This window comes from Planococcus citri, chromosome 4, assembly GCF_950023065.1.
Source record: "Planococcus citri chromosome 4, ihPlaCitr1.1, whole genome shotgun sequence".
Taxonomy (NCBI): domain Eukaryota; kingdom Metazoa; phylum Arthropoda; class Insecta; order Hemiptera; family Pseudococcidae; genus Planococcus; species Planococcus citri.
The window spans coordinates 61864544-61892025 of record NC_088680.1 but is presented as its reverse complement, the minus strand read 5'-3'; the positions used below and the strand labels follow the sequence as shown (position 1 = coordinate 61892025).

Below are 27482 nucleotides of genomic sequence, written 5' to 3'. Positions count from 1 at the left end.
TTGAAACTAAAGTGAGTTTGATTTAATATAAAAAACAGAAATCAAATTAGATAATGAAGAACGTACCTATAAATAAGTTGACGAGGAAGGTTGAATTTTAAAAATTTAATTATTCAGATGGAAAAATTATTTAAATGGGAACTGGGAACTAAGTACTCGTACAACTTAGTATGTGATTAGGTACCTACCTACTACCTAGATTATGAAATTTCTTTCTAATGATTTTCTTTTGTTTCACTTTTTAGAAATAATGCAATTACGAAGTCATATAATTTGAGGGAAACTAGAAAGAATATTGACTGAAAAAAAGGAATTAAAAACATTTTTTGAAATGAAGATAACTTTTTGAGGAGAAGGCTCTTTTGCGACTTGCAATGAATAAGAAGGGCTTCATGAAAGTTCAGCGAAAAAGTGAACTGAAAGGCAATTGACCAAATACGTAGGTAAGTACACATGATTTGTAAATTCAAATTCCAAAACTGTGGTAAAAATTAAAATTTCAATCAGAATTTGTTCCTGAAGAAATAGGTAAGCTCTTTTTGAAGAACAACAAGAACTAGGAATGAAATGAATATGTAAAGAAATGGGAAGGACGAAGGACACAAAGACTTCATGAAAGTTCAGCGAAGAAATGAAATGACAATATTGAGCACCTACCTATTGACATTTTATTTTATCAAGTGTAGATTGGAAAATAAAATACTGAAGCTCTAATAGAGCAAAATTTCAGTAAAAATTTGAGGTTGAATTAAAAATTTCTCAATTTCATGGATTGCAAAATAAATAAATACATATTAGCGAAACACCCTAGTCCTAGACTTGCTTTGATGTTGATGAGTTTGACCGAAAGGCGAAAATTTTCAACTCTTGACGTCTTGAGTTAAACTTAAATCATTAAATTAAATGTGAAAAATGAAGAATTGAAGAAACATTGCACTCATTTAATATTTTATATCATATCTTCATTTCAAAATTTTTCTCAGGTAAAACTAAGGCGAAGGATGAAACGAAATTTAAATTTTTAATTAATTATAAAAATGTGAGAATTGAAAAGCGCTATCTACATTCCAACTTTCAAAAGATATTTGAAAACAAAAACATTACAGAAATCTGATAACGTTATCACCCGGTGAAATTTTCCATTTTTTAAAAATTTTGTGATGAAATTTGCAATTGTTTTAATACTTAATTTTAAATTCTATTCTTTTGATCGTCGCTAAAAAAATGCAGAGGAATTCGTTCTGGATATACAGAAAAGCCATCGACTTCACTACACAATATAGAAAATTTTTCATCCTAGATTTTGAAGCTACATGCGAGAAACACATCGTACTCGATCCTCAGGTAAATAATCACGAAACACAATTTTCAATTCAAATAATCATCAATCACTCACAAATATTCATCTCAATTTCAGGAAATAATCGAGTTCCCTTGCCTAGCAGTCGATACTCGTGATTTCACAGTCGTTTCAAAATTTCATCAGTACGTGAAACCTGTAAAGCATCCGGAAATTACTCCCTTTTGCACATCTCTCACCGGAATTAGTCAAGTAATATCTCCCCATTTCACCTTCAACCAGAAACTGAAATATGAAAAATTTTTAATTTATGATTCTTGATCCACACAGCACGCAGTCGATAACTCTAAAGAATTCCCTGAAGTTTTGGATGATTTCAAAACATGGCTAAACAAACATTATGGCGAAAACTCCAACGAATCGATTTTCGTCACTTGTGGAAATTGGGACCTGAGGACCATGTTACCGAATCAATGCCAACTTTGTAATTTAGAAATTCCACATCAAATGAAAAACTGGATCAATTTAAAAACGGTAATTAGAACATCACGTTCAAGTATCGAAAAGTAAACAATTATTATTGGGAAACTGAAATGATAAATTTTTGCAGGCTTTCTTTCAAGCTACCGGATATTACCCTAGAAGTCTTTTCGATATGGCTAGTCGACTCGGAATTAAATTAGAAGGAAAATTACATAGTGGAATAGGTAAAATAACATAAAATTGTACAAGTAATGCATTTTAATTATATTAAAAAAAAATATGTATTCTAATATCAGTCACTTTTACATTACAGATGATTGTACAAACATGCGTAGAATAATAAAGAGATTATCGGAAAAAAATTTCGCATTTCAGGAAACGGATTCTTTATGAAATCAAAATTGAGGCCTCCGTTGTGCTCAACTTTTATATTGTATTGTTTTTGTTCTAAAAATGTTTTTGATGTGATATTAAACTATTGAATAGAAAAATTGACAAAATATTGCCAGTTTTTAAAATTAAATTTTTATAAAATGACAAACTAACAAATGAAAATTTAAGAACAGGTTTATAGATCTATGAAAAGAGACAGTGAACGAAGAAAAAAATTAAGTTTTAGCAAATACGTAGGTAAGTACTTTGGGTTGAGATCAAAGTTGACTTAAAATCTAAATAACAATGAAAACATTTGGTTCATATTCAAAATTTGCTGTGACTTTCAAAGTAATAAGATGAGAAAAACTTACAGAAATATAAACGAAAAAAACGAAAACACCTATAGAACAATAAATAAATAAATAAATAAATAAATAAATAAAACGTCAAAAAAAAGAAAAAAATTGGTGAAAATTTCAATACGATGAAAAATTTCACTCATAAACAACGAGAACTTTAAACCAACAGGAATAGAAAATAATAACTACTCTTGCTGCTTGCAGCTGAAAAAAAGCTTAATAAACTAAAAAAAAAAAAATATCAAAAAATCGTCAGTAACACAAAAAAATACAGAAGACAGAACAGTTGAAGATGAGAAGAAAAATAAATAATACTAAAGCTAAGTACAATGAAAAAATAACGAAAAACAAAAAAAAAATCACTCGAAATTATTTGGTATGTAAAACAACAAATCTTCTAAAGTGAAAGGTGACGACTAAACAAAAAAAATCACATTTTGCATTTAATTTAACTTAACATGAAAAATTTATCACAAAACACTGAGTAACGTTTGAATCAGACTTGCAAAATTACTAAATATAGTTAACGAATTTTTTAAATCAAAGGAACCATTGCACGAATTATAGCTAATTTTAAACTAACTTCATTTTTGGTTTTCTTATAATCATAATCACAAAAATAAATCACATAACGAAAAATTAAATGACATTCGTGAAATGAGATCATACGGTTTTCGAAATAATTAAAAAAATCAAAAATCAACTCAAAATATTACTCCTAATATTTTTGTCAATTACTTCACGTTCGCTCAAAATCAACATCATTTTTATACTCTATCTATACCTACCTAAACAAAAACAAGAATCTCAAGCATTAAAATACTCGATCCTTCGCTATAACTTAGAAAAGAAAAACCTCTCAACGTATTTTAAAAAAGCAATATACGATTAATAATATCGGTGAATGGTAAATTGGTTTTTAATTCTTCGGGAAGCTCGTCTTCGTCGGTACGGAAACAAACTTTATTATCGACATGCAAAGAATACCAACCTTTGTATCGAAACTCCTTACCACAATTTTCACACATAAGCTGAGGCTTATGATGAACATTCTCGTGTTTCCTCAATTCACTTTTACTAGCAAAAAATCTAGGACAATCTTCGCAAGAGTAAGTCTTCCTCTTACGACGAGGGTTGTGTCTGTTTTCATGGATACGAAGTAACTTCTCAGATGCGAAATTCTTACCGCATTTGCAGCAGATTAATTTCTCCAAATTCGAAAGCACACGTACGACAGGTTTCGATTCTTTGACAACCACCGGAGGAATATTCTCTTTGTTTAAACTCTGAACAGCTAATTCGATCTCTCGTTGTTTGTATTTCTTCTCGGTAACTGTAGTAGAACGAGGTTTAGGGCTGGATTTGCTCTTCACTTTAACCACTTCTTCAGCCTTGCTACGTTTCGGACTAGATTTATCCTTCGGTACGAAATGTTTCGAATGCTTCATGTGGATATTATAAGCGGTATATTGTTCGTATAATTTATCGCAATATTTACAACAGAAGTATTGCGGGATGATGAAACTATCCGAGCTTTCGAGACTGGCGCTGATCTGCAAAATATGTGTTTCGGTGTTGATTCCATGAGATAGCTTGTGAGTAACCAGACGAGAGTACGTTTTGAAGTATCCGTTACAAAGGCCACAAACGAACGGATTTTCAGTCGTGTCAGGAGCGTGGGTTTCTCTATGCGAATGCAAAAGCGATGGCATTTCGTAACAATTGTCGCAGAATTCGCAACGGTATAATTTATGCAAAATCGACGTCTTGGAATCGTTCTCGCTGTTGTTGTGAGTTTTGACATTATGCTCCAGTAGACGTTCGCTGGAGAATGAGACGAAGCCGCATGATTTACACGTATGGCATTTTTGAAAATTCGTACTATTCCTGGCCGAATGCACCTTCAGATGGATACGTAAACGAGACGCTCGAGATAACGATTTTCCGCAGATATCGCACTGGAATGGTTTAACGTTCAGGTGCGATACACGATGCTCTTTCAGAGTAGCCTGGTTCAAGAAACGTTTACCGCAATCCGAGCATTTAAACTTACGTACGTCGTCGTGGTACATTTGATGCATACTTAAACCAATACGAGTAATGTACGTTTTGCCACACGTGTCGCAGCATAAAGTCTCAGATTCGTGACTGAACCGGACATGGTCGTAGCAGGTCGTTTCGTCGTTGAAAGTCAACATGCACACGTCGCATCTCAACGTCATCGAAGGATCGATATGAGATTGTAAATGGAACACGAGCCTCTTCTTCGAATTAAACTGCCTGTTGCATTCCGGACACACGGTTGTGTGTAGCTGACGACAAGCGTGCTTGGTAACCTTGGTCTGGGTGCTGAAACCCGAATTGCAGATCGTACAACGATAATATTTAGGTTTCTCGAACGAAATTACCTCGTTTTCCGATACCAGAACTGTATTCAGATCTTTAAGCACTGTATTACATAAAGGGCAAGTGTCTTCGGCGCCGTCTACTTCTTCGATATAGGAATTCAATAGCTCTGGCTCAACGGTAGGGCCTCCGAAATACGGAGCTGAAGATTTAGGATTCTTACACAGCAGGCAATTGGAATCGGCGACCATTTGATTCGTATGAGTACCGATGATATGCTTCGTTAAGTCATCGATATCGTGAGCCAAATAAGTGCACGAAGGTAGCACGCAGAAATTACCGCTTTGCTGGTAATCGGCATGTTGCTGCAAGTGGTTGCGAAATTCACCCTCTGACGAATAGCTACCCTGAGGAAGAACACATAACGGACATACGATAGCGACACTGGATATATCTTTCAGCTCACCAGACTGAAAAATTATATGTTTCAGAAGGCTTTCTTTCGACGTATGAATTTCGTAACAAAAACCGCAATCGTATTGATGGTACGTTGAATTGAAATGATTTTTGCAACAATGGTTGGCGAAATTAACCAGTTGCCGGAACTGAATGTTGCAAATATTGCATTGCAAATGGTTCACTCGTTTTTGATCGATTTCGGCGACTTTCTTAAGGTTTACGGATTTGACTACGGTTCGAGCACCGAGGGGACGACCACGTCCGCGAACAGTTTCTTCGTCGAAAGATTCGTCGTTTTTGTCCTGTAAATTGAAATTAAATTTTATAGAACGTGTTTCATTTTAAAATAATTGAGAAGAGAGTTGGAAAAAATCAAATTTCTACGATTGAATAAAAAATAGGGTTATTTTTTGAAATATACAAAAGAAATGCAAATTGAATTAGAGAAATTACGTCTTCGAATTCTGATCTCATAGAACGTAGAAAGCTAGGTACCTACTGAGTGAAATTTTTTCCCCTAAAAGTGATACATATCACACAGAACACTTTTGTACGTAACAAATATTATATTTTAAAACTTAATAAACACACTTTATGAACAATTTATATACTGGTGAAATATTTAATTTAAACAAATATTAAAATACACAAGAATCACTTGCATAGAAAACCTGATGAAAGAATTTATTGGAAGATCAATAAGAAAAATGGAAGAAACTGATGAATCAGTATTTTTATACGAATATTCAGAACCTACTTAAAATTGAAAACTGTATCAGGTAAGTTGGGTTCTTAGAATTGAGGAAAATTGCATTTCAAGTGTGAAATAATTTTATAACTTTTTTTTCTAACTACAGAAAGAAAACTAGCTACGTATTCAAAAAAGTTCTAACTACTGTAGAGAAAGAGAAGAACGGATTTTCGAATAATACCAAGTCATACCATTTTTTCGATTTAGCCAAAATAATATAATAGGAAATTGAACGCAGGATAATACAATACAGATATCCAACAAGATGGATATAAATGCGAAAGAACATAAACAAGAAACAAGTGATTCGTGGCTGTAAAATCAAACAAGAACAAGTAATTAATATATTAAAAATGCTATATTCAATGTACTCTTTTTTTTTAAAAAAGTACGTAGATATTATACTAAATTATTTTACGTTTAAATACAAAATACGAACACATAAAAAATCGTAGGAACGATCATGCATACTGCAACATGTGCCAAGCATAATGACAAATAACAGTCGACTAGGAGAACGAAGAAAGGTAGAAAATAATTTAAATGAGTAAAAAAATCTCCTCTTTGAAGAAAATTACACACAAGACTCGAAAGATTAATTTTATCGCTATTTCTCGAATGCAGATACAAATTAAGCTGTTGTTAGAGCAATTTCAACAACCACTTAGTTGCGATGTTAATCTCATAAATTAGCTTCGATTAAACACTTTTAATTAATAACCATTAAATAATTTATCGTATCGAAGCGCTCATTATGAATTTATTCGTTGGACTGAACTTTCCTAGTCTCTTTTCTGACGGTTCGTATGGAATGTGCTAAAGCTTCGGGGTTAACTCCCCGTTCGATTAATTTACAACATAAATGTAATTGCTCCGGACTCAGACCGGTGTTTAGGAAGCTCGATATTTCGCATAATTCGCGAAATTTCACCGTAGTCTTGTTGGTTGCCGAATTCTTATTCACAGCTTCCATTATGCAAATTGGAATGTGAAAACTTATAACCAACAATTAACGTACGTAATAATTGTCGGCAACGTTACCAAATTCTAACAAATGAATGGTCACCTAACCTGTAAAGTAATAATAATCTAAATTAAATACCTGTTTATCGAGTTGAAACAATAAGCGATTACAAAAAAATTATTTTACACTAGAAAAATATGGACCCTTGGCAGGGACAAAACCGTTAAAAACGTTTCTATTCAAATAATTACCTTCTTTGTAACGAATTTCCCTTCGTACCGGATTTCTAATTTTTTTCAGAAATTTAAGAAATCAGCAAATTTAACAGCCAACAATTTTTTTGAAAATTTGAAAAATCATTATCAAAATCCAACGAGTTGTAACGAAAATGTGTATACTGGATAGCTGCGTTTTGTCGTGATTTTAGTAACTAGCGCTGCATTTGGCGCTTTTTCAAACTAAAGTGAAAAACATCACTCGTTTACGCGCATGCGCGTGAGAAGAATTTTGAAAGCGTGAAAATTTCTTATCATTTTTTATCAGGTGTGAAAATGAGAAATTTCATGGTCGAAGTCTAATAATTAAGAGATAAGTTATAATTTTCTACGATAATTTTCATAAATAAACGTTTTATTTACGTTTCAACGCTGTCGTAATACATGAGCTTAGTTCTGTGCAAAACAAAACAGTAAATATTTTCCATCGCAGCTTTTCAATCAGTATCCGGCAAAATGATTCTAACATCGCGAAAAATCTCCAACAAATTGCATTTCAACAGCCTATGCAAGGTACTATAATATATTATTCTATTACTTGAAGTACGTACACTTTTCTTGAACTAAATTCTTGCTACGAAAAATGCCTCCTTTTACAGAATATTTCACTGAGGCATTTAAGTTTATTAGAATGTAGAAGTAAAGAAATCCTTCAGAAGTTCGACGTGAATATTCAGAAATTCAGAGTCGTGAATAATGCGGCTGATGCAGCTCAAGTACCTGAGATCCTGAGTAAGTTTATCGAACGTTCTGAATATGTTGTAGAAGGAAACACCCAATTGATTGTAGTTTTTTGTTTGTTTTTTTAGAGGCAAAAGAGTACGTTATTAAAGCTCAAGTTCATGCCGGTGGTCGAGGTTTAGGACATTTTAACAATGGATTCAAAAGTGGCGTACATATCACTAAAGAGTTGGTATTTTTTTAATGTGATTATTCGTGTGTTCTTGAGACTAATTTTTCAAGTATTTACAGATGTACTTTTATCACGAGTATTTCTCAAAAAATGGTATTCATGTTGAAAATTCAAGGCTTAGAGTACCTATGCTTACTTATTTGTATTTGTTATTGTTCACAGTCCAAAAGAGATACCTCCAATATTGAATAATATGATAGGATATAACTTAATTACCAAACAAACTCCTAAAGACGGTGTTCCAGTCAAGGAAGTTATGGTTGCTGAATCAGTTGATATCAAGAAAGAGACTTACTTCTGTATTTTAATGGACAGGTTATTGCATCCGTCAATAAATACTAAAAATATCCGTACAACATCGTTCAACTATTTTCATTTCTTTTAGAGCTCACAATGGCCCAGTAGTGATTGCCTCACCTTCCGGTGGAACTGATATCGAAAATGTGGCCGAAAAAACACCACATCTCATAAAAACCATTCCAATTAGTATTTTCGAAGGTATTACAGACAATACCGCCAACGAGATTGCTTCTTTTCTAGAATTCAGTGACGATCTTAAACCAGTTGTAAGTATTTTCCTTTAAATTTCAAATTCGACATTTAGATGAAATATATTTGTTAATCGTACGTTTACTTTGTAGGTGGCTACTCAGGTTAAAAGGCTGTGGGACGTGTTCTTAAGTATTGACGCGGTTCAGGTTGAAATCAATCCATTAGTTCAAACCGGCGATGATAAAATTATCGCTCTAGATGCCAAAGTGCAATGTGACGATAACGCTGCATTCAGACAAAAAGAAATTTTTTCTAAGCACGATCACGCCGAATCTGATCCCAAAGAAGTGGAAGCAGCTGCTCATAATTTGAATTATATTGCCATGGATGGAAATATAGGATGTTTAGGTATTTTACTGAAAAAACCAGTCGAGTTCAGAAACGTGTTTTCGAAGACGTGTTTTAATGTTGATTTTATTCCACAGTTAACGGCGCCGGTTTAGCTATGGCTACGATGGATATTATCAAATTACACGGTGGAGAACCAGCCAACTTTTTGGATGTAGGAGGAAACGTTAACGAAGATCAAGTTCTTAATGCATTTCAAATTCTACTCACCGGTTAGTTTACCTACGTTCTTCCACAAAATGCATAATTTAAAAAGAATTGTTTTTTTACTCGCTTTCTTATTTTTACAGATCCTAAAGTTAAATCGTTGTTAGTGAACGTTTTCGGTGGTATCGTCAACTGTGAAACTATCGCTAAAGGAATAGTTAACGCGACGAAAAAACTACAATTGACAATACCTCTTACGGTGAGATTAGCTGGTACTAATGTGAAAGCTGGTCTTAAATTACTCGAGGATTCCAAACTTCCAATTCAGTTCGCCGAAAATCTCGACGAAGCTGCCAGAAAAGCTACCTCTTTTTAAATGTCTCTATTTATCACGATGTGTTCAGTTTATATTGAGAAAAAAAAACAGTATCTGATTTTTATATTGTTATTTTTACGTAGGTCAGTTCGGTAATCGAGTTGTTGATTGTTGAAAAGCGGTAATTTTTTTAACAAATATACATATTATGGTTTTTCAGTTCTTATGCTCAATTTTTGCAGTTCTTGGTGTCGTTTTTTATGATCTGCAGTAATTTCAAATTTCAATTACTTACCAGCAAATTCTGAAAAAGAGAATTTGAAAAATATTCGTAAAATATTCGGTAGGCATTTCGAATATCCGGAAACAACGGATTTTTTTTTTTTTTGGAAAAGCATTTTTTGATCTAAGAAAACACCAATCCAATTAATTGTGTTTCAATTTGAAAAAATAATTAAAAATTTCGGTCAACTTTTTCATGTAAATTAAGTTGCCTACAAATCCTACGAAGGGGTGAAAATTTCGACAGACAGAAATATCGTACCACAGTAAACATTTAATGATAAATATAATATTATAAGCACAAAGGTGGTATTAATAAGTATAATAAGTACAGATTATTTTTTTTCTCTACAGTAAAACGTAATTCTATAAAGAAATTCTGTATTTAAAAAAAAAAAGAGAGAAAAAAGAAAAAGAAAGAAAATTAATTATAACAGAAAAATCAGTTAAAGCCAAAAGCTTATGCGTTCTGTAACAAGATCTGGCGAAGTTAGGCAAACAACAGACTATTATGCTTTCAATCTCTACATTTACTTTAAAGAACATCGCTTCGTCTAAATTGTAAAATGAAAAAGAAGAAAAAAAAGAGGAAAATAAACAAAAACAAACAAAACCAAACATAAGGCACGTAATGCTTAATGAATACATAAATATTATATAACAATAACAACAACATCAACAATTCAATAACATGTACAAAATACTCAAAATAGTAGTATAAGCTTATGGTTAACATTTTTTATCTTTTGGTTTTTTTTTAAATTCTTGGACTAAATAGAAAAACGTTATGGATTTTTCATTTTTCATTTTTTTTTAAATTTAAACGTATAGTTCAGTTTTGAATTTGAAAGACGACTTTGCGTTAGTTATGTATTTTTTTCTTCTTCGTTGATATAGCAAGCATTAGAAACTGAATCGCGTTTAGGTAAAAGAATTTAAATTTCATTCGTTTAAAAATTAGATGCCGTTAAAATTCTTATAATTTAATACTCTAACAAATTACTTGGCAGGATAAATGGTTCACGAATTGTGAATACGGCATGTGTCGCCTATCCTTCGTAAAATTTACAAAATAACATAACATGAATAAATAGTAAACGGGGTACTATATATACAAACGAAAAAAATACTAATTTACAACGATATAGTATAAATAAATTACAAAATTCAAGCTGTACAAATTATTAATTTATACATGTGCGGTGTGTAAACTTAAAATAGCAGTTCGAAGATTCCATAGGTTTGATTAGGAATACCTATAAGTATGTATTTTTGTTCGATGAGTATACGAATTTTTCGATGGGAGATGTACAAAAAAATACATAATAGTGTTGGAAGTTCATCTCACGAGTAAATAAAAGCTTATGGTTCGTGCTGATACGCATTTTTTTTTTTTTTTTTTACCGGTGAGCGAATTTTTTTCGAGGTAGACGTACCTACCTATGTATCGAATAATATCGTCGTCGATAAAATAAAATAGGAATAACGAGTTCGAACAGTACCTATTGTATGAGGGTTTTCCTTGTGACATATCGTATTAATATTTAGGTATCACTAAATAAATCTATAATCTCGCCAATTTATAAGCTCATCAAAAATACTTAACTAATCTATAGTTAATCGCCGAATATTAAATGTCCATCTCCGTTGGAACACTTGATGCCAAAGCAGGGCTGTTAGACACGAAACGTAAAAGTATCGTTTCGTTTCGGTTGAGCTCTTTGAACCAAACTGTTTCGTTATACCGTTTCGTTTCGTTCCATAAAGTGGTATCATTTCGTTTCGTGTCGTTTCGTTTCGTTTCCTTTCAGCCAAAAAAGTGAGAAAAGCTGACATTTTCATGAATGAATGAAGACAAGAACCCCTCTAGAGGCTCTAAATGGATGAAATTTGAGTGAATTTGACAAAATTTGGCCGAAATTTACAAAAAAAACTTGCAATGAAAAATCAAAAATTGAAGAAATAGAAATGATTCGTTTCGTTATAACGTTTCGTTTCGTGTAATTTTTTTGATTCGTTTCGTTTCGTGTCTCATTTCGTGTCCAGAGGGAAAATTTTCCGTTTCGTTTTGTGTCTTTCGTTTCGTTTCGTTTCGTATTAACAGCCCTGTGCCAAAGTATATTGGGTATGATAATCCTACTCTCATTTCAGCAATTTTTCATAACGTAGCTTCTAAAGCTAACTTTTACTGTACTACGACGCAACAAATGCAAACAAAACTTCGAATAAAATTTAGAATTGCTTTTGAATGGAATAATAATTTGATTGATCGAGAATACACCGAAGAGATTCAAATTAAATTTAAATATTTATGAATCAGATCTTATTACTTTTTCTGAATAGATATGATTTCTTCTGACCAGATTACCATTTTCCGGACCAAATCCTCCCCCTGGCTACCTACGACTCAAGTTTACCTAGTCTTACAAAAAATCAATTTTAAAATTTAATTCACCGTCGATTTTGGAAAGATTAAAGATTTTTAATTCATTTATTTTCATCGAGATAAATAATAAATTTTATCACAATCGATAAGTAAACAATATGTTTTCACCAATAGATTGTATTGTACATCATGATTGATTATAAAGATCACTCAATTCATTTCTTCGCATCACACTCATGCTCATCATAGAATAATATTTCCTCATCTCCTTTGTAAATTTGAACGATCAAACCCTTCTCTGGAAACTCAAAAGAAACAATAGATAAGTACCTAGGTAGTTGATTTTGTTCGCAATGATTGGGATTTAGAACGTCCTACCATTTTCTAAGAGGAAAAAGATTGGATCCATGATTAAGGTCAGATAATTGGCCTCATTTGAGCAGGTCTGACTAAAATATGGGCTGATCAGATCAGATCTGATATCATATCAATCAACCAACAAAAAAATAATATCTTATCATATTATTTCAGATCAACTCAGATCAGTTTGATTAAATCTGATAAGAGTTGTTTAGACTAGAGTTTGATTAGATCTGATGATAACAGCTGATAAGACTGGTCAAAAGTGATAAGATATCATCAGATGGTTGTTCAAATCGGTTTGATTAAAGATCTGATGAGAATGAGATCTGAGATCTATTTAAATTTAGACTGGTTTGACTACATTACATCTGATAAGACTTGTAAAAGTAATGAAGTCTTCTGTCTTATCTTATCAGATTTGTTCAGATCAGTTCAAACTGGTTTGATTAGATCTGATCTGATGAGAACAAACCGATGTAGATTTAAACAGGTTTAATTAAGTAGATTTGATTGGACCAGTAAAAAGTGATAAGATCTTATCATTTAGCTCAGATTCAGATTAGTTCAAAAGTTCAAAGTTCAAACCAGTTTGATTAAATAAGATGTGATAAGAAGAATGATACTGATTTAGATTCATAGATTGAAATTGGTTCAATAGATCTGATAAGACACTTGATATTTTTCTGGACCCAATTTGATCCGACCATGCCTAATCAGATCCAATTATTTTCGAATGGCAGATACCGAACTGATTTAGAAGAAGATTCGAATGGAATTCTGATGACCAAAACCAAAATTAAACTTTCTGTTCCTCCAAGTTGAAATACATTACATAGGTAGAATCTAAGTAGGTACTTAACAAAGCCTTAAAATAATAATTTCACAATAATTATTGCTGTACTTAGGTATGTATTATTTGAACAAAAAATTGCAAATATTTAGCCAATTAGAATTAATTTGTCATTTGATAAAATTATAGGTAGGTAGTATTTTTTTGTATTATCATTTTCAAAGGAAAATTATCGTTGCTATCAGTTTCATTGAAAATGAAAACCGCTGATCAAAATTGGAAATTTAATTGCAAACTTGGTAAGTTCAAACTTCAAAGACCAAAGTTAATTGAAAATTTTTTTGAATAGAATAATTTTCCAGGTGAAAATGGAAAGGAAAAACAATTGGATCTAATAATACTGTAGTAAGATCAAATTGGATCAAGGAAATATCCAGATCTGATCTGAAAAGTAAGTCCTGTAAGTCTGAACAAATCTAATCAAACATGTCACGATTAGATCTGATAAGAATGATTATGATTTTATATGTTCAGATAAGATAATTGCTTATCAAATCAGATCTGCCCAGCCCAGATGGGCCAAAAGTTAATTTCATAATCTGATCAGGATATCAGATCGAATCTCCCCCCCCACCACCCGAGTTTCCAGATTCATTTGTGAATACAACTCCGATCATTATATTATTTCAATTTTTTTTAAATCTATTTTTCAAATTGAATAGTTCAGTGGGAATTGATTGAATCTGATCAGATCCGAACCAGATTAGATTTAGTCAGGTTGTAGTTGTGATCGGATTAGATCTGTTTATCCATGATCAGATTTAATGTGGAAGATCTGATTGGATCTGACCACATCTGCTGATCAGATCAGCATTTTGACCTGATCAGGTCCAATCATTTTTCCAGTCCCTGGGAGTGGGAGACAATAGTTTAAAATTTTCTGAAATTTTCAACGAGTGATTATTTTTTTAAATTTTCAAAACAAAATAGGTACCTACAGGTAAGTATAAAATTCAAGTTTTTAAACAATCTCTAAATTCAAAACATAACACAAAAACAATTCAGCAGTAAAAATATCCTAAAGAAATGCCCCAATAAATAATTTTTTCATAATAATTAAAAGAAAAAAACAAACTCATTCATTAACAAATTATTCTCATCAATCTCGCCCTACTCATACAATAAATCACTCAACTTTAAATCATCACTACAGCGGCTCCATCGACTGCACAGAGAGGTAACATTCACACCGCCCTAGCACAAGGAAAACCCATATTAAAACAAATACGCTGTGACTAGAACAATATAAAAAAATGGTATCGCATTGCCTTATGTTTGCTGAGAGAAAAAACATCCATATTACAAGCCTTCTTAAATTAAAATAACGCTTAAAAGAAAAAAAATTTAACAATTAATTTAAAAAAAAAAAAAAAAACAAAACAAAAATGTTAAATACTGAAAAATATAACATTCGAAAAGCATTAATACGCTAACACTCTTGACTAGACGTAAAAAAATTACCTTTGTTCATTAAAAAAAAAGAAAGAAAAAAAAATATATAGAAGAAAACTGAATTTGGAATAACAATTTTGTCATTATAAATGTTTAAATTACACAAGTAATAAGGGAGAGAGAGTAAAACGATAACAATTAAATTACACGATAATGATAACTTTTATAAAAATAACAATAATATAAACGAAACATATTCGTAATGATAGTAAAAATGAAATGATTCTAAACACGTAATTAATATTTTTTATAAGTTAAAATGTACGTTATATGTATGTATAAACGAATGATGAAAAATATTAAAACGTTCAAATTTTACTTCCGTTAATGATTCGATTACTTGTTCTTTTTTTTTTACGTAAATAATTATAAAGGTAAAATTCAAGTACACATACAATGAAAATTAAAAATAAATACTTTGGCAGTGCAGCATCTCGTAGTCTTGTGTACATCATTGTTGGATTTTTTTTTAAATTTAAATTTTCCCCGATAAAGTACTTTTACACCGAGTTTCATTCATCACGTTTTAAAATACACGATAAGTTATATATTTTAAATGCCAATAGAAGAATTTTGGTGTTAAATTTTCATTTATTTATATACTCATCAAATTGTGCAAAATTTATTATACGAGAATCGTTCGAATGAAAGTTTTTTTTCATTTTTATTCTGTAGAAAAATAAAAACAACATCGTATAATTCTCGAGTATTCAACGTGTGTAAGTAAATGTACGTAGCTTAAATCGTCATAAATCACGACTTTTATTTAACCTCAAAAGTAAAATTATCACAATCGATGCGAACATTTTCATCAAAACGAAAGATTTTTTTGTTTTTTTGTTTGTAAACGGGCATTTCTTCTTTATTCATATCCTCGAACCGTATAACTTTTGGACGAATCACATCATCGACCTTTGCAAAAATTTCATACCAACTTCAGTAATTATAATCTCGTTCTATCGCGAACGAATTCTCATCCTAAGGCTACAATACCAATTTAAAAAAAAATTGCACCGCGATCTGAAAACAAAGCCTGTGTATTGAAGCTGCAGGTTTAAAACGAGGGTAACCGTTGAAAACGCTATTAAAAAGGAAAACATATATCTCTAGGCAGTCGAAAGAATAAAAATCCGGATCTTTTTCCATTTTTAAAATTCGAAAAAAAAAACGCTTAAAATATTAAACGTAATAGGCTTGTATGAATAAAATTGAGCAATTATAAGTATCAACTTATATAATATAAGAATTTTTTTTCACCTCGTGGCACACGCGAATATGAAATTTAAAAAAACGGAGGGGGTACGGTATAAAGAAAGATGCCAACTCGAATTTTATTCATACTCCCCGCTAATTATACAAAAAATTTACAATGATATAAGCACTCATACGTAAACGATGGTGTTCGAGTCCGCTAAAATGAAAAAAAAAAAGTCGACTATAATCTACATTATTTACAAATAAATACATTATATAAGAGGTAACATTAAAATAGAAGAAAAATTAAAATATTTGTAGGAAAAAAGAATCGAAGTTATAAATAAGAAATGCCTGTACTTAAAATTTACAACTATCAAGTACACCCGTAAATAGGTAAAATGTAATACAAAGAGAAATACTTAAAAAGAAATATTAATAAAGGAAGATTATAAACTAAAACAAAAGAAAAAAAAACAAAACAAAAGAAAGAAAAAAACAAAAGTGAATACACGATCGCAATGTACGTATAACCCCTCTACGTCTAGTTTTTTTAAACATTTTTTTTTTAGATCCTAAATACTTAAACTTTACCATGGCACTAATTAATTCATTTTGTTTTTTAAATTTAAATTTAATGGTTACTAAACTCGCTTTTTTTAAATTATAGGTAATTTTTTTTTTTATTTAAAAAAAAAACTTTTTTTTTTCGAATCACTCCCAAATATCAACATTGTTTGCGCCCGAATCAGCGCAAAGAAAAGTCGAAATGCGCATCGGAGGCATTGGAAAATGTGTGATGAAAGTACGATATTTTTATAGGTAGGTATCTATGTAATGAGAATGTACATTATACAGCTGTTTCTGTATGACTGTGTGATGAAAGTCTTTCTACATCTAGTTCTGGAATCATCAGCTCTGAGTCTTGAACGTTATCCACGTAGTCGAGCGAAGACGTTTGCGAGAGTCGTTTGCTTAGCGATGTCTGTTTTCGTAATACTTCGGCCAGCGATTCGCCGTAACGAGCGTCTAAGCCTTGGCGAAATGCGTTAACCACTCGAATCTATCGATGAGAAAAATCAATAATTAGTTCATATCGTAAAGAATATTATACCGGCCAAGTAGGTACCTATATACTCTAGTAAAGGTAGGATACGAACTATAACGACGAGTGATGTTGAATCGCAGGATATAAGGATACATGTAAAGCGATATGATTGTATACATTACAATGTGATTCTATTAAAAGTTAGCCCGATGAAGAGTTACCCAAAGCAGGTAACTTATTCGACGCCTTTGAAAAAGTAGGTAATAATCGCCAGGGTTTACGATGAAGGCGTCGAGTTTGGCGTTTTCTAATAGTCAATTTAAAGCGATTGATGAATAGGTAGGTATGGTAAAGGTAAGGTAAGGTATTAAATAAAGGAATTCAGGCGTCAGCCAAATTAAAAGGATTATACAGGTAGCTAAGTGATATTATGGAATGTGTACATGTAAATGGAGATTGTTTTGCACAAATGTGTCACATAAATTTAAAGCAATTTAGTATGTTGACTGTTCTGTTGATGATATATTTTGTTCGAATTATTTTAAATATTATCATTATCTATTGGTCATCAAATTGATGTCTGGCAATTTATGATTTTTACTCTGATAATTTGAAGTGCACCTCTTTCCAAGGTCAGAATGCAGCGTCTCAAGTCGCAAAATCAGAATGTGTACAACTTCTTAAATTTTTTAAAAACTAAATCCAAATCAAAAATTATCCTTGGGACCTCTTCGAAAACTTTTGAAATTTACTCCAAGGTAGCAGTTGACTTTTCAATACTTAATCAAACGTTGCAAAAATTTGAAAAAAAAAAAAAAATTAGAAATCCTGTTACAAAATTAGGTAGCCAGTAGGCACCTACGTTAAATAAATTGCCTAACCAGTTTGCCGTAAATTCGCATCATTATGTTTTAGACAGCAATAACAGCATGCGAGATATCAGCTTGAACCGAATCAGGTGCTCTGATTTTGCTAAATTTTTTCCACTGTCTTCTTTAGATGATCTAGAATAATTTCTGCCCTAATCGTTCAAAGAGATGGAGGGGTAAGCTGAACTTTGAACGCTTATATCCCAAGACTGCTTAAATTTTGAAGGGGACCAGTTTGCTGAATGTAAAGATCAGAAATGTAGGTACCTTGGGTGTTTTACAGTAAGTACCTTACTTTTTTCAGGTCTCAACAAACAAGAGCTGATAAAAAGGTCTGATCTGATAAGATCAGATCCAGGAAATGCACAGATCTATTTTATTTGGTCTGATCTGATCCAACCTGATTAAACAGATTTCCTTCGTTGGATTTTATTAGGTCTGAGCTTTGATCAGATCCAAAATTTTGATTTAGTTTGTGGAATTTCTGCATTTTTAATTAATTTTTTTTGGTTTTACATACTTATATCATTTTATTAGGTTTGTCATCATATTTTTTGCAATGATTACCAAATTTTATCACATCTTAAGGAAATTTCGATAGTTTCTGGAAATTTTTACTGGTTTTAATGTATTTTTTTCCATTTTAATGCAGTTCTGCCAAATTTTATGACTTTTTCAAAAACTTTAGATACCACATTTTCAAAATTTTGATCAATTTTCCAAAAATCTGATAAATTTTCCAAAAATCTGACCAATTTTCCAAAAATCTGATCAACTTTCCAAAAATCTGATGAACTTTCCAAAAATCTGATCAATTTTCCAAAAATCTGACCAATTTTCCAAAAATCTGATCAACTTTCCAAAAATCTGATGAACTTTCCAAAAATTTGATCAATTTTCCAAAAATCTGATCAATTTTAATTTGATTAATTTTTCAAAAATCTAATCACTTTTAATTTGATCAATTTTTCAAAAATCTGATCAATTTTAATTTGATCAATTTTCCAAAAATCCGATCAACTTTCCAAAAATCCGATCAACTTTCCAAAAATCCGATCAATTTTTCAAGAATCTGATTAATTTTCCAAAAATCTGATCAATTTTTCAAGAATTTAATCAATTTTAATTTGATCAATTTTCCACAAATCTGATCAACTTTCCAAAAATCTGATCAATTTGTCAAAAATCCAATGAATTTTAATTAGTCTGATCAACTTTCCAAAAAATCCGATCAACTTTCCAAAAATCCGATCAATTTTTCAAGAATCTGATTAATTTTCCAAAAATCTGATCAATTTTTCAAGAATCTGATTAATTTTTCAAAAATCTGATCAACTTTCCAAAAATCTGATCAATTTTTCAAAAATCTAATCAATTTTAATTTGATCAATTTTCCAAAAATCCGATCAACTTTCCAAAAATCTGATCAATTTATCAAAAATCTGATCAATTTTTCAAAAATCCAATCAATTTTAATTAGAATCTGATCAATTTTCCAAAAAATCTGATCAACTTTCCAAAAATCTAATCAATTTTAATTTGATCAATTTTTCAAAAATCGGATCAATTTTCCAAAAATTTGATCAACTTTCCAAAAATCTGATCAGCTTTCCAAAAATCTGATCAACTTTCCAAAAATCTAATCAATTTTTCAAAAACCTGATCAATTTATCCAAAAATTTGATCAATTTATCCAAAAATTTGATCAATTTTCCAAAAATGCTATCAATTTATCAAAAATGTTATCAATTTTTCAAAAATGTGGTTAATTTTATAAAAATTTCTGGGTACCACTTTTTCAAAAACTTTGGGCATTACTTTTTCAGAAATTTCATCAATTTTTAAAATTTTGGGTACCATTTTTTCAAAAATGTTATCAATTTGTCTAAAATTTTATCAATCGACAATCGTTCAAAAATGTCAAGTTTAAAAAAATTTTAGGAATCACTTTTTCAAAAATTTTAGGCATCACTTTTTGAAAAATTTTGAGTATTACTTACTTTATAAAAAACTTTATCAATTGTTCAAAAATGTTGTCAATTTTTCAAAAAATTTTAGGCATCACTTCTTCAAAGACTTTGGGCATTACTTTTTCAAAAACTTTATCAATTTTTCAGAAATATTATCAATTTATCAAAAATGTCATCAAATTTTCCAAAAGTTTCATCAATCTTTCCAAAAGTTTCATCAAATTCTCCAAAAGTTTCATCAATTTTTTCAAAAGTTTCATGAATTTTTTCAAAAGTTTCATGAATTTTTTCAAAAGTTTCATGAATTTTTACAAAAGTTTCTCAATTTTTTAAGAGTTTTATGAATTTTTCAAAAGTTTTATAAATGTTTATGACTTTGGAGCGATTATTGATGTATGTTTTTTTATGGTTCTGCCTAATTTTATCAAGTTTTTATTAAAAATTTTTGTAATGTTCACCAAATACCACGTTTTAAAATTTTTTCAATAGTTTCTAGTGACTTTTTATTGATTTTGATGTGTTTTTGTTTTTATTTCTGAACAATTATAATATTTTTAACGCATTTTCATGCAATTTTTGCAAAATTTTTTCAAGTTCTATAATTTTTGGTTATTTTTATTGATCTTGTTGCTATTTTTATTGAGTTGTTATACCGTTTCAATCTTGAAATTTGTTGCGTGATTGGGCATTAATGTCTTCAGTTTAACAGATAAAAATTTGATTGACTTTGTGGTATTTTTTTGTGATTGATTGATTGATTGATTGATTGATCGATTTTTTATGTAGGTATTTATACAACATTTCAACTTGTTAGTGAACTTTCTTTAGATAATTTTTGCCAAATTTTGCCAAAATACCTTCAGTTTATGGTAAGTAATTTTTATTGTAGATTTTTGTATTTATCTACCAAAATTCCTCCAAGTCAATACAGTTTTCACTAAATTGAAAATTTTTATAGAGTTTAATGCTAATTTCATGTTTTTCACTATTTTTTTTTTTTTTCATATTTTTGTATCCTTTTTGTCAAGTTTTGCAACAATTTTTACAACTTTTGTTAATTTTTATTAATTTTAATTATTTTTTCATTTTTTTTTCAGAAATATTATTTTGACACGTTTTGAACTCTTTTTTATGTACCTGTTTTTCTGTCTAAATTTTAGTAAAATTGCATTATTTTTTGCTGATGTTTTAATAATTTTTTTTTTCATGTTTTCAAATTATTTCAACAATATTTCATACTAGTTTACTAAATTTTGTCAAAATTTTACTGAAATTTTTGATTAGATCTGATAAGATTTGGACATTCTATTGATCCAATTTTTGACATCACTGGATCTGACCTAAGAATCTAATCAGATCTAATCAGATCAAAGTTCTGATTGGATTAAATCTGTTCACTCCTGATCAAATCCAAGAAGGAGACCTAAATGGATCAGACCTCATAACATCTGGAAATTCCTCGAACCCAATTAGATCTGAGCAGATCTAATCAGATCAGAGTTTTAATCGGATTAGATCAGTTCATACCTGATCACATCTTATCATTCTCCACGAGACAGATTTGATCTGTTTGTACATGTTGGATCAGATATGATTGGGTAAGCTCAGAACTTGACATTCTCTAGATCAAATTTGATCTGATCAGATTTCAGATCTAATTAGATCTGATCAAATCAATCAGATAGATTTAGCTGAACTAATCAGATCAGAGTTTTGATCCGATTGAATCTCTTCAGATAGGATCAGATCCAATCTGCATTTTCTCCAGGTTTAGGTAGTGATTGATTTTAAACATAAAGTTACGTTAGGTATGGGAAATAAATCACACAGAATGCAAATTTTCCCCTACAATTTTCAGAATCGTCAAATCAACCAACACTGATGAACTTGAGGCTGCTGCATTATAACCTAAAGTAGATGACGTATTTCAATTGAAACACACTTTAGATTTAATTAAATTTGCAAGTTGAAAAAAAAAATAAATGAATGGAAAATCACACGGCATTTTACTGCAGTTTCAGTATAGGTAATCAGGAATTAAGGATTTTCACGTTCAACATCAATAATAAAGCACGAAATAGTAGAATAAAATAATAAATTAAATTTTTTGTACTTCATTTTTAGCATTTCATTCAGTATCAAATCGTGATTTCATATATTCACCACTCCCCTCCCCTCCTATCAAAAATAAACATCGTTTCCAAATCAAGATTAAATTTAAAAACGAAGTACAAAAAAATAAAATACGCATCACATAACTTAATGAAAAAAAAATACCAATAATGAGATTATCAAACCGATTATTTTATTCCAACAAAATAATCGATTTGAAAATCCTTTTAAATTTCTCGACGAAGAATATGTCAATCGTTAGTACGCAACAAAACAAAATACCACACAATAATAATCTTGTATCATGCACAGATCTACCAATACTTTCATAAAATCTGTTAGTAGTGCTTTTACACCTCCACCTGTCAGTTAATATAGGCCTATACCTTTAATACTTAAGCCAGTTAATTGATTAACACAAAAGCTTACCTACTTACGCCGAAAAAGCCAATCTACACTTGTTCTTTTCTGTTGTGTCTTTTTTTTCTTTTCAATAATTCTTTCGTTTTTTGTTTCTTTTTTTTTTTTTTTTAAATGTACAATCAAATCATGAGCTTCACGATGACGACGACGATGGATCATCATCTCACCAAGAATAGATATATAGGTACAAAGCACGAAGCGTGATTATCGAAGCTGTGTAGGTTGATGAAACAGCGTGTTTGTGATGTTCGCCTAAAAATGATCCTACTGACGAAAAAAAAAGAGGATTCGCTCGTTCTATCCTTTTTTTTTTTTTTTTTTTTGGTTTTTCAACAGGGCACTCGCACGTGTCTCGAAATGTAAGTATTTCAGTACATATGTAGAATTACCTTACGATTATATACAAGTACTGAATTAAAATTTATACACTTACCATTTCGCAGAGGTATTATGGTGTTTGTACTTTCAACACACCTATAGGAGAAACATACGAATTAAGCGAAGAAGCATCTTAATGCTCAGTTAATACGTTACAGGAACTCATCTACTTAAAAAAGAAAAAAAAAATACGTTGTTCGCTCACCGCTAAACATTCTACAATAGATTACCAATATAATGTAATTACGTGTATTAAAAAAATTATCAAAGTAGTTTTCTACAGTTTTGTGCCCTATAATCTTATGTTGTAGGTACGAACTCTTAGTAAAACTTAGTACGAGTAGATAGGCTATAAAATAGGCAAAAAAATTGTGTTGCGAGTTGCAATGTGTAAGTGTAAAGTTTTCGGTGGAGTTTTGGGATCTCGATTACGTCGTTGAAGTTTCAGAATATCGTATTTTGTTTATTTTAAGGATGAGAATATTCGAAGGAAATATTTACCTAGTCAAATGATTAATTTATTAGACACCTAGTCAGATTTTGAGTTTTTTTTTCGATGATTTTAATTTTGCAAAAAAATACCTAATTTTACTCAAACATTTTATCAATTAAACGAGCATTATCGTGATAAAAAAAAATGATTCCAAAATTTTCCAAAAAAAAAAAAAAAAATAGTTTGATGAAACATTTACACATTACAACGTTCTTTCGAAGATCAGGAATTACATCCTAAGGCTAATATTTAAGAAAGAATTCCGTAGAATTTCATGATTCACGTGGTAACAAAAAAAGTAGGTACCTAGTTCTGATTTGTCTTATTCACCTATCTCTGTGAAAAATCCCTTATAAAAAAATGATGCCGAATAAATTGCCTAACCAGTTTGCCGTAAATATGCAACTTGAACCAAAAACGAAGTCGAGATCGTCGATTTCGTTCAAATCTTTGCACAAGTTCCTTTCAATGGTCCAGTAAAATAACTTACATCATTCTAGTCGTGATATTTTGGAGTGGGCATAAGATCTTAGGACTAGCCTTGTAATTAGATTTTCGTGCATTTGGAATTTAATTTAAAATGACCGAACTTTGAAAGCTCATATCTCAAAACTGGTTGAACTTGAAGTAAATCTGCTTTTGGAGATTCAAAGAGAATAAAAATTGAAGATTCAAAATCTGTAATTAAAATTTGGAAAATTCGGAATTGAACTTTCAAGGTGAAAGCTCAATTTTTTATGATGATTGCAATAATTGAAAGTTACGTTTTGAAAATTGAACAAAATTATTGTAAAGACATTTTTATTTCCATTAAGCTAAATTCCAAAATGAGATTGCAACTTCTACAGGGAGAAGGAGGAGGAGGAGGAGGAGGGGGGGCAAAAGTGCTCAGGACCCTCCAATTTTGAACAAAATTTGATTTAAAAAGCATTGAAAACGTTAAGTTCAAATTTCGGGTTATTTTTCAACTCAGCCCTTTGACCCTCCCCCCCCCTCCTTCAATAAAGCCCTTAAACATGCTCAAAATCCAAAAAAATCAGAATGACTTGTGACATATCGTTTGTTGAGGTTTCAATAGCACCGAGTTCGAATATCGACTTATTTTTGGAGTACGACCCCTCTGCCCCTCTCTACCCCCCTCCTGATCAAAAAATCGAAATTAGAGAAAAATGGAAGCGTGAAATATCGATTTCCACGAATTTTAAAAAATTGAATTCGAATTTTGGACTATTTTTCATCCTTTCTCTTCAACCCCCTCCCCCTCATATGCCCTTTAAATATGCTCAAAACTCAAAAAAAAAATCCAAATGACTTATGATGTGTCGTTTGTTAGGTTTTCGATGGCGCTGAGTTCAAATATTTGCTTATTTTTTTGGATACGATCTCTCTGCCCCCCCCTCAAGCGTCCCTACTGATTGAAACATTGAAATTACTCGTATAACAAAATTGTAGCGTGATATGTCGATTTGAACTAATTTTGAGGTCTCTGAGTTCGAGCATTGACTTATTTTTATACCTGACCGACCCTTTTGACCCTCACTCCCCCTGAGTGACGCCCTAAAACATGCCAAAAATGCCAAAAATTAATAAAATGACGAGTGACGAGTCCTTCATCAAGGTTTTGATGGCACTGAGTTCAAATATGGACTTATTTTTGGAATACGACCCCTCATTGCCACGCTACAGCTCCCTCCAAATTTGAAAATAATCTCATTTATGGTGAAAATGTGACATGACAAGTAGATTTCTACTAATTTTAGGTCGCTGAGTTCAAAAACTCCACTAATTTTTTTTGTTTTGACCCCTTAGTGTCTTCCCAATCCTTGTTTTAAAAAATTTGTGGAGGGGGACTTTGTTTACAGCGAACTTTAGTCTATTGATTGTTACAGATTTGAAGGCGCTGAGTTCGAATATTGACTTATTTTTTCGATCCGACCCCTCTGAAATCCCCCCTTCTCCTCTCCTTCTTCGATGTCCCAAAACATGGACACTAAAAATAGGAACCGAAAAATTTTTAATAATTTGTGACGTTTCGTTTGCTGAGATTTCGAGTCCACTGAGTTCGAATTTCGTGTCTATTTTTTGAATACTATTCGTCGGTCCCTTCAGCAACCCCCCCTCCATTTTGGAAAAATTCAAATTGTAATCAAAATATGATGTGGCATATCGATAGTCATCAATTTGGGGTCGCTGAGTTCGAATATCTATTTAATTTTTGGGTTTAATTCCTCAATGTCTGCCAAATCCCTTCTTTGAAAAAATTCTCGATGAGAGGAATCCGGTGGATCGAAAAGTTACATCACATTTTTACATTATTATTTTTTTTACACCCCCGTGTAGGGACGGGTCAAGAATATCCTTATGGTACCCTCTGCCTGTCGTAAAAGGCGACTAAAAGAGGACCGGGCAAGCGCGGAGGCCTAGATAGCAGCCCTATCACCGTGATATATCTGGCATGGCTGGTAACCAAGTCAGACGAAAATCAACCTTACTCAAAACTCACAAACAACAGGAAACGGATGGAACAATGGGATCCCAGGCGGAGGTGAACCCCTGGTTAAAATAAAAACGCACGCTAACGAAAGGAAATACAAATTCGGAAACTGGAATGTAAGAGGATATGCAGCCAAGGAAGCAGAAATAAACGGAATTCTAAGCAGCAGAAATATAGACTTTGCCGTGATGTCTGAAACAAAGAAGAAAGGAAGTGGAACAATCGAATCTGGAAATTACATCGTTATCTACAGTGGAGTTGACAAGAAAGCCAGAGCTGCAGGTGGAGTGATGTTACACATACACAATAAACACCGCGAAAACATCGACTCATACAACATATGGCATGAAAGAATTGTATCAGCAAGGATGAGATTGAAAAAAGACTTTCTTACAATAATCGGAGTATATGCACCAGAAGAGGGAAGAGAGGAACAAAGCGAAGAGTTCTACGAGCAACTACAGAAGGCAGTACAAGCAGTAAATCCAGAAGATAAATTGGTAATAGCAGGAGACTTGAATGCTCAGGTAGGAGATAAGCGTGTAAAGACAGTAACTGGTATGTATGGAACAGAAGGAATGAATACAAATGGGAAAAGACTGATAGATTTTTGCACTTTCAACGGATTAAGAATCATGAACACATTCTACCAACACAAGAAAGATCACAAGATGACATGGAGCAATACAAGAGGACAAAGCTCAATGATCGACCATTTCATAGCCAATGAAAATGCCGCAAAGAAATTCTTGGATGTAAGAACATACAGAGGCCTAGAAATAGGCACTGACCATCATTTTGTTCAAGGAGTAATGAGAATGGAAACAACAAGAATACCAGCAAGGAAAAATGAAAAGAAGATCAACACAAGAGCCCTGGATGACCCAACCAACCAATGGCTGTACCAAAGACGGATGAACATCATTAGTCAAGAGATACCAGCAAGCCAGGACATAGAAGAAGAATGGAAAAATATCAAATCCATTGTGACAAAAGCGGCAAAAGAAAGCTTAGGAATGGTTCCTTGCAGAATTGGGGCAAAGCGAATAAAGAATTGGGACAACGAAATCCAAGAACTCATACAAAAGAAAAGGCAGGCATTCAGAAAATTCATGAGCACAAAAAGCGAGGTTGATGGTGAAGAATATCGAAAACAGTCGGCAAAAGTCAAGAGAAAGTCCAGGAAATTACAGAGAGAGAGCTGGGAAAATTTCATCACATTCCTGGAGCATGACACATACAAGTTACGGCCAAAGGTGTACAAGATCATAAGAAGAATTGACACAAATTTTAACGAAAGAGTGGGTTTGCCAAAGATTAAAATCAATGATGCAAAGGAATATTTTGAAGAACTCTGGAGTAATGAAAATGCACAAGATACAAAGATAGAAGATGAAATTGGAGAAATAGAAGACAGAATTTCAATTAAAGAGCTTCAAGAAGCTTTGAGAACAGCAAAAAATGCAAAAGCTCCAGGAGAAGATGGCATACCAACAGAATTGTACAAATATGCAAGTGGTGAATTTAAAAGAAGACTTCTGGAATTCCTAAATAGGATGTACCAAGAAGAAAGGGTACCT

At 31.7% G+C, this 27482-nt stretch overlaps 4 protein-coding genes across 7 annotated transcripts in view; 2 read left to right on the top strand and 2 right to left on the bottom strand.

The window, feature by feature from the left end:
- Window positions 1-1100: 1100 nt before the first annotated feature.
- On the top strand, window positions 1101-2283 carry Snp (Snipper). The gene is made up of 5 exons (XM_065363504.1): window positions 1101-1344; window positions 1418-1552; window positions 1631-1834; window positions 1911-2007; window positions 2097-2283. The coding sequence occupies exons 1-5, from the start codon at window positions 1225-1227 to the stop codon at window positions 2174-2176; spliced, it is 636 nt and encodes a 211-aa protein (XP_065219576.1). The 5' UTR covers window positions 1101-1224; the 3' UTR covers window positions 2177-2283.
- Window positions 2284-2936: 653 nt separating this feature from the next.
- On the bottom strand, window positions 2937-6838 carry LOC135845042 (zinc finger protein 91-like). The gene has a single exon (XM_065363497.1). The coding sequence runs from the start codon at window positions 5112-5114 to the stop codon at window positions 3387-3389; it is 1728 nt and encodes a 575-aa protein (XP_065219569.1). The 5' UTR covers window positions 5115-6838; the 3' UTR covers window positions 2937-3386.
- Window positions 6839-7580: 742 nt separating this feature from the next.
- Window positions 7581-9810, top strand: ScsbetaG (Succinyl-coenzyme A synthetase beta subunit, GDP-forming). Its single transcript, XM_065363503.1, has 8 exons — window positions 7581-7825; window positions 7912-8044; window positions 8122-8221; window positions 8388-8540; window positions 8611-8791; window positions 8867-9125; window positions 9203-9337; window positions 9416-9810. Exons 1-8 carry the CDS (start codon window positions 7769-7771, stop codon window positions 9646-9648), a joined length of 1251 nt encoding a protein of 416 aa, XP_065219575.1. The 5' UTR covers window positions 7581-7768; the 3' UTR covers window positions 9649-9810.
- A 314-nt stretch (window positions 9811-10124) lies between these two features.
- PMCA (plasma membrane calcium-transporting ATPase 3) overlaps window positions 10125-27482 on the bottom strand; it is a 246445-nt gene continuing 229087 nt past the window's right edge. For 2 of the 4 annotated variants that reach the window (XM_065363493.1, XM_065363495.1), the window contains 2 exons: window positions 22971-23011; window positions 17049-17178 (listed from right to left, as the gene is read on the bottom strand). In XM_065363493.1, coding sequence (XP_065219565.1) covers window positions 23003-23011 — 9 coding nt within the window. In that variant the 3' untranslated portion in view covers window positions 17049-17178; window positions 22971-23002. Of the gene's footprint in view, window positions 17179-22970; window positions 23012-27482 lie in introns of all 4 variants that reach the window. The other 2 variants (XM_065363491.1, XM_065363489.1) reach the window with 1 other exon arrangement.

Bases quoted from the DNA above. Each gene is read 5' to 3' on its own strand.
- Snp (XM_065363504.1), top strand. From the start codon at position 1,225: ATGCAGAGGAATTCGTTCTGGATATACAGAAAAGCCATCGACTTCACT. The intron at 1,553-1,630 runs GTAATATCTCCC...TGATCCACACAG, and splicing joins CTCTCACCGGAATTAGTCAA to CACGCAGTCGATAACTCTAA. The intron at 1,835-1,910 runs GTAATTAGAACA...AAATTTTTGCAG, and splicing joins ACTGGATCAATTTAAAAACG to GCTTTCTTTCAAGCTACCGG.
- ScsbetaG (XM_065363503.1), top strand. From the start codon at position 7,769: ATGATTCTAACATCGCGAAAAATCTCCAACAAATTGCATTTCAACAGC. The intron at 8,541-8,610 runs GTTATTGCATCC...CATTTCTTTTAG, and splicing joins TTCTGTATTTTAATGGACAG to AGCTCACAATGGCCCAGTAG. The intron at 9,338-9,415 runs GTTAGTTTACCT...TTATTTTTACAG, and splicing joins ATTTCAAATTCTACTCACCG to ATCCTAAAGTTAAATCGTTG.
- LOC135845042 (XM_065363497.1), bottom strand. From the start codon at position 5,114: ATGGTCGCCGATTCCAATTGCCTGCTGTGTAAGAATCCTAAATCTTCA.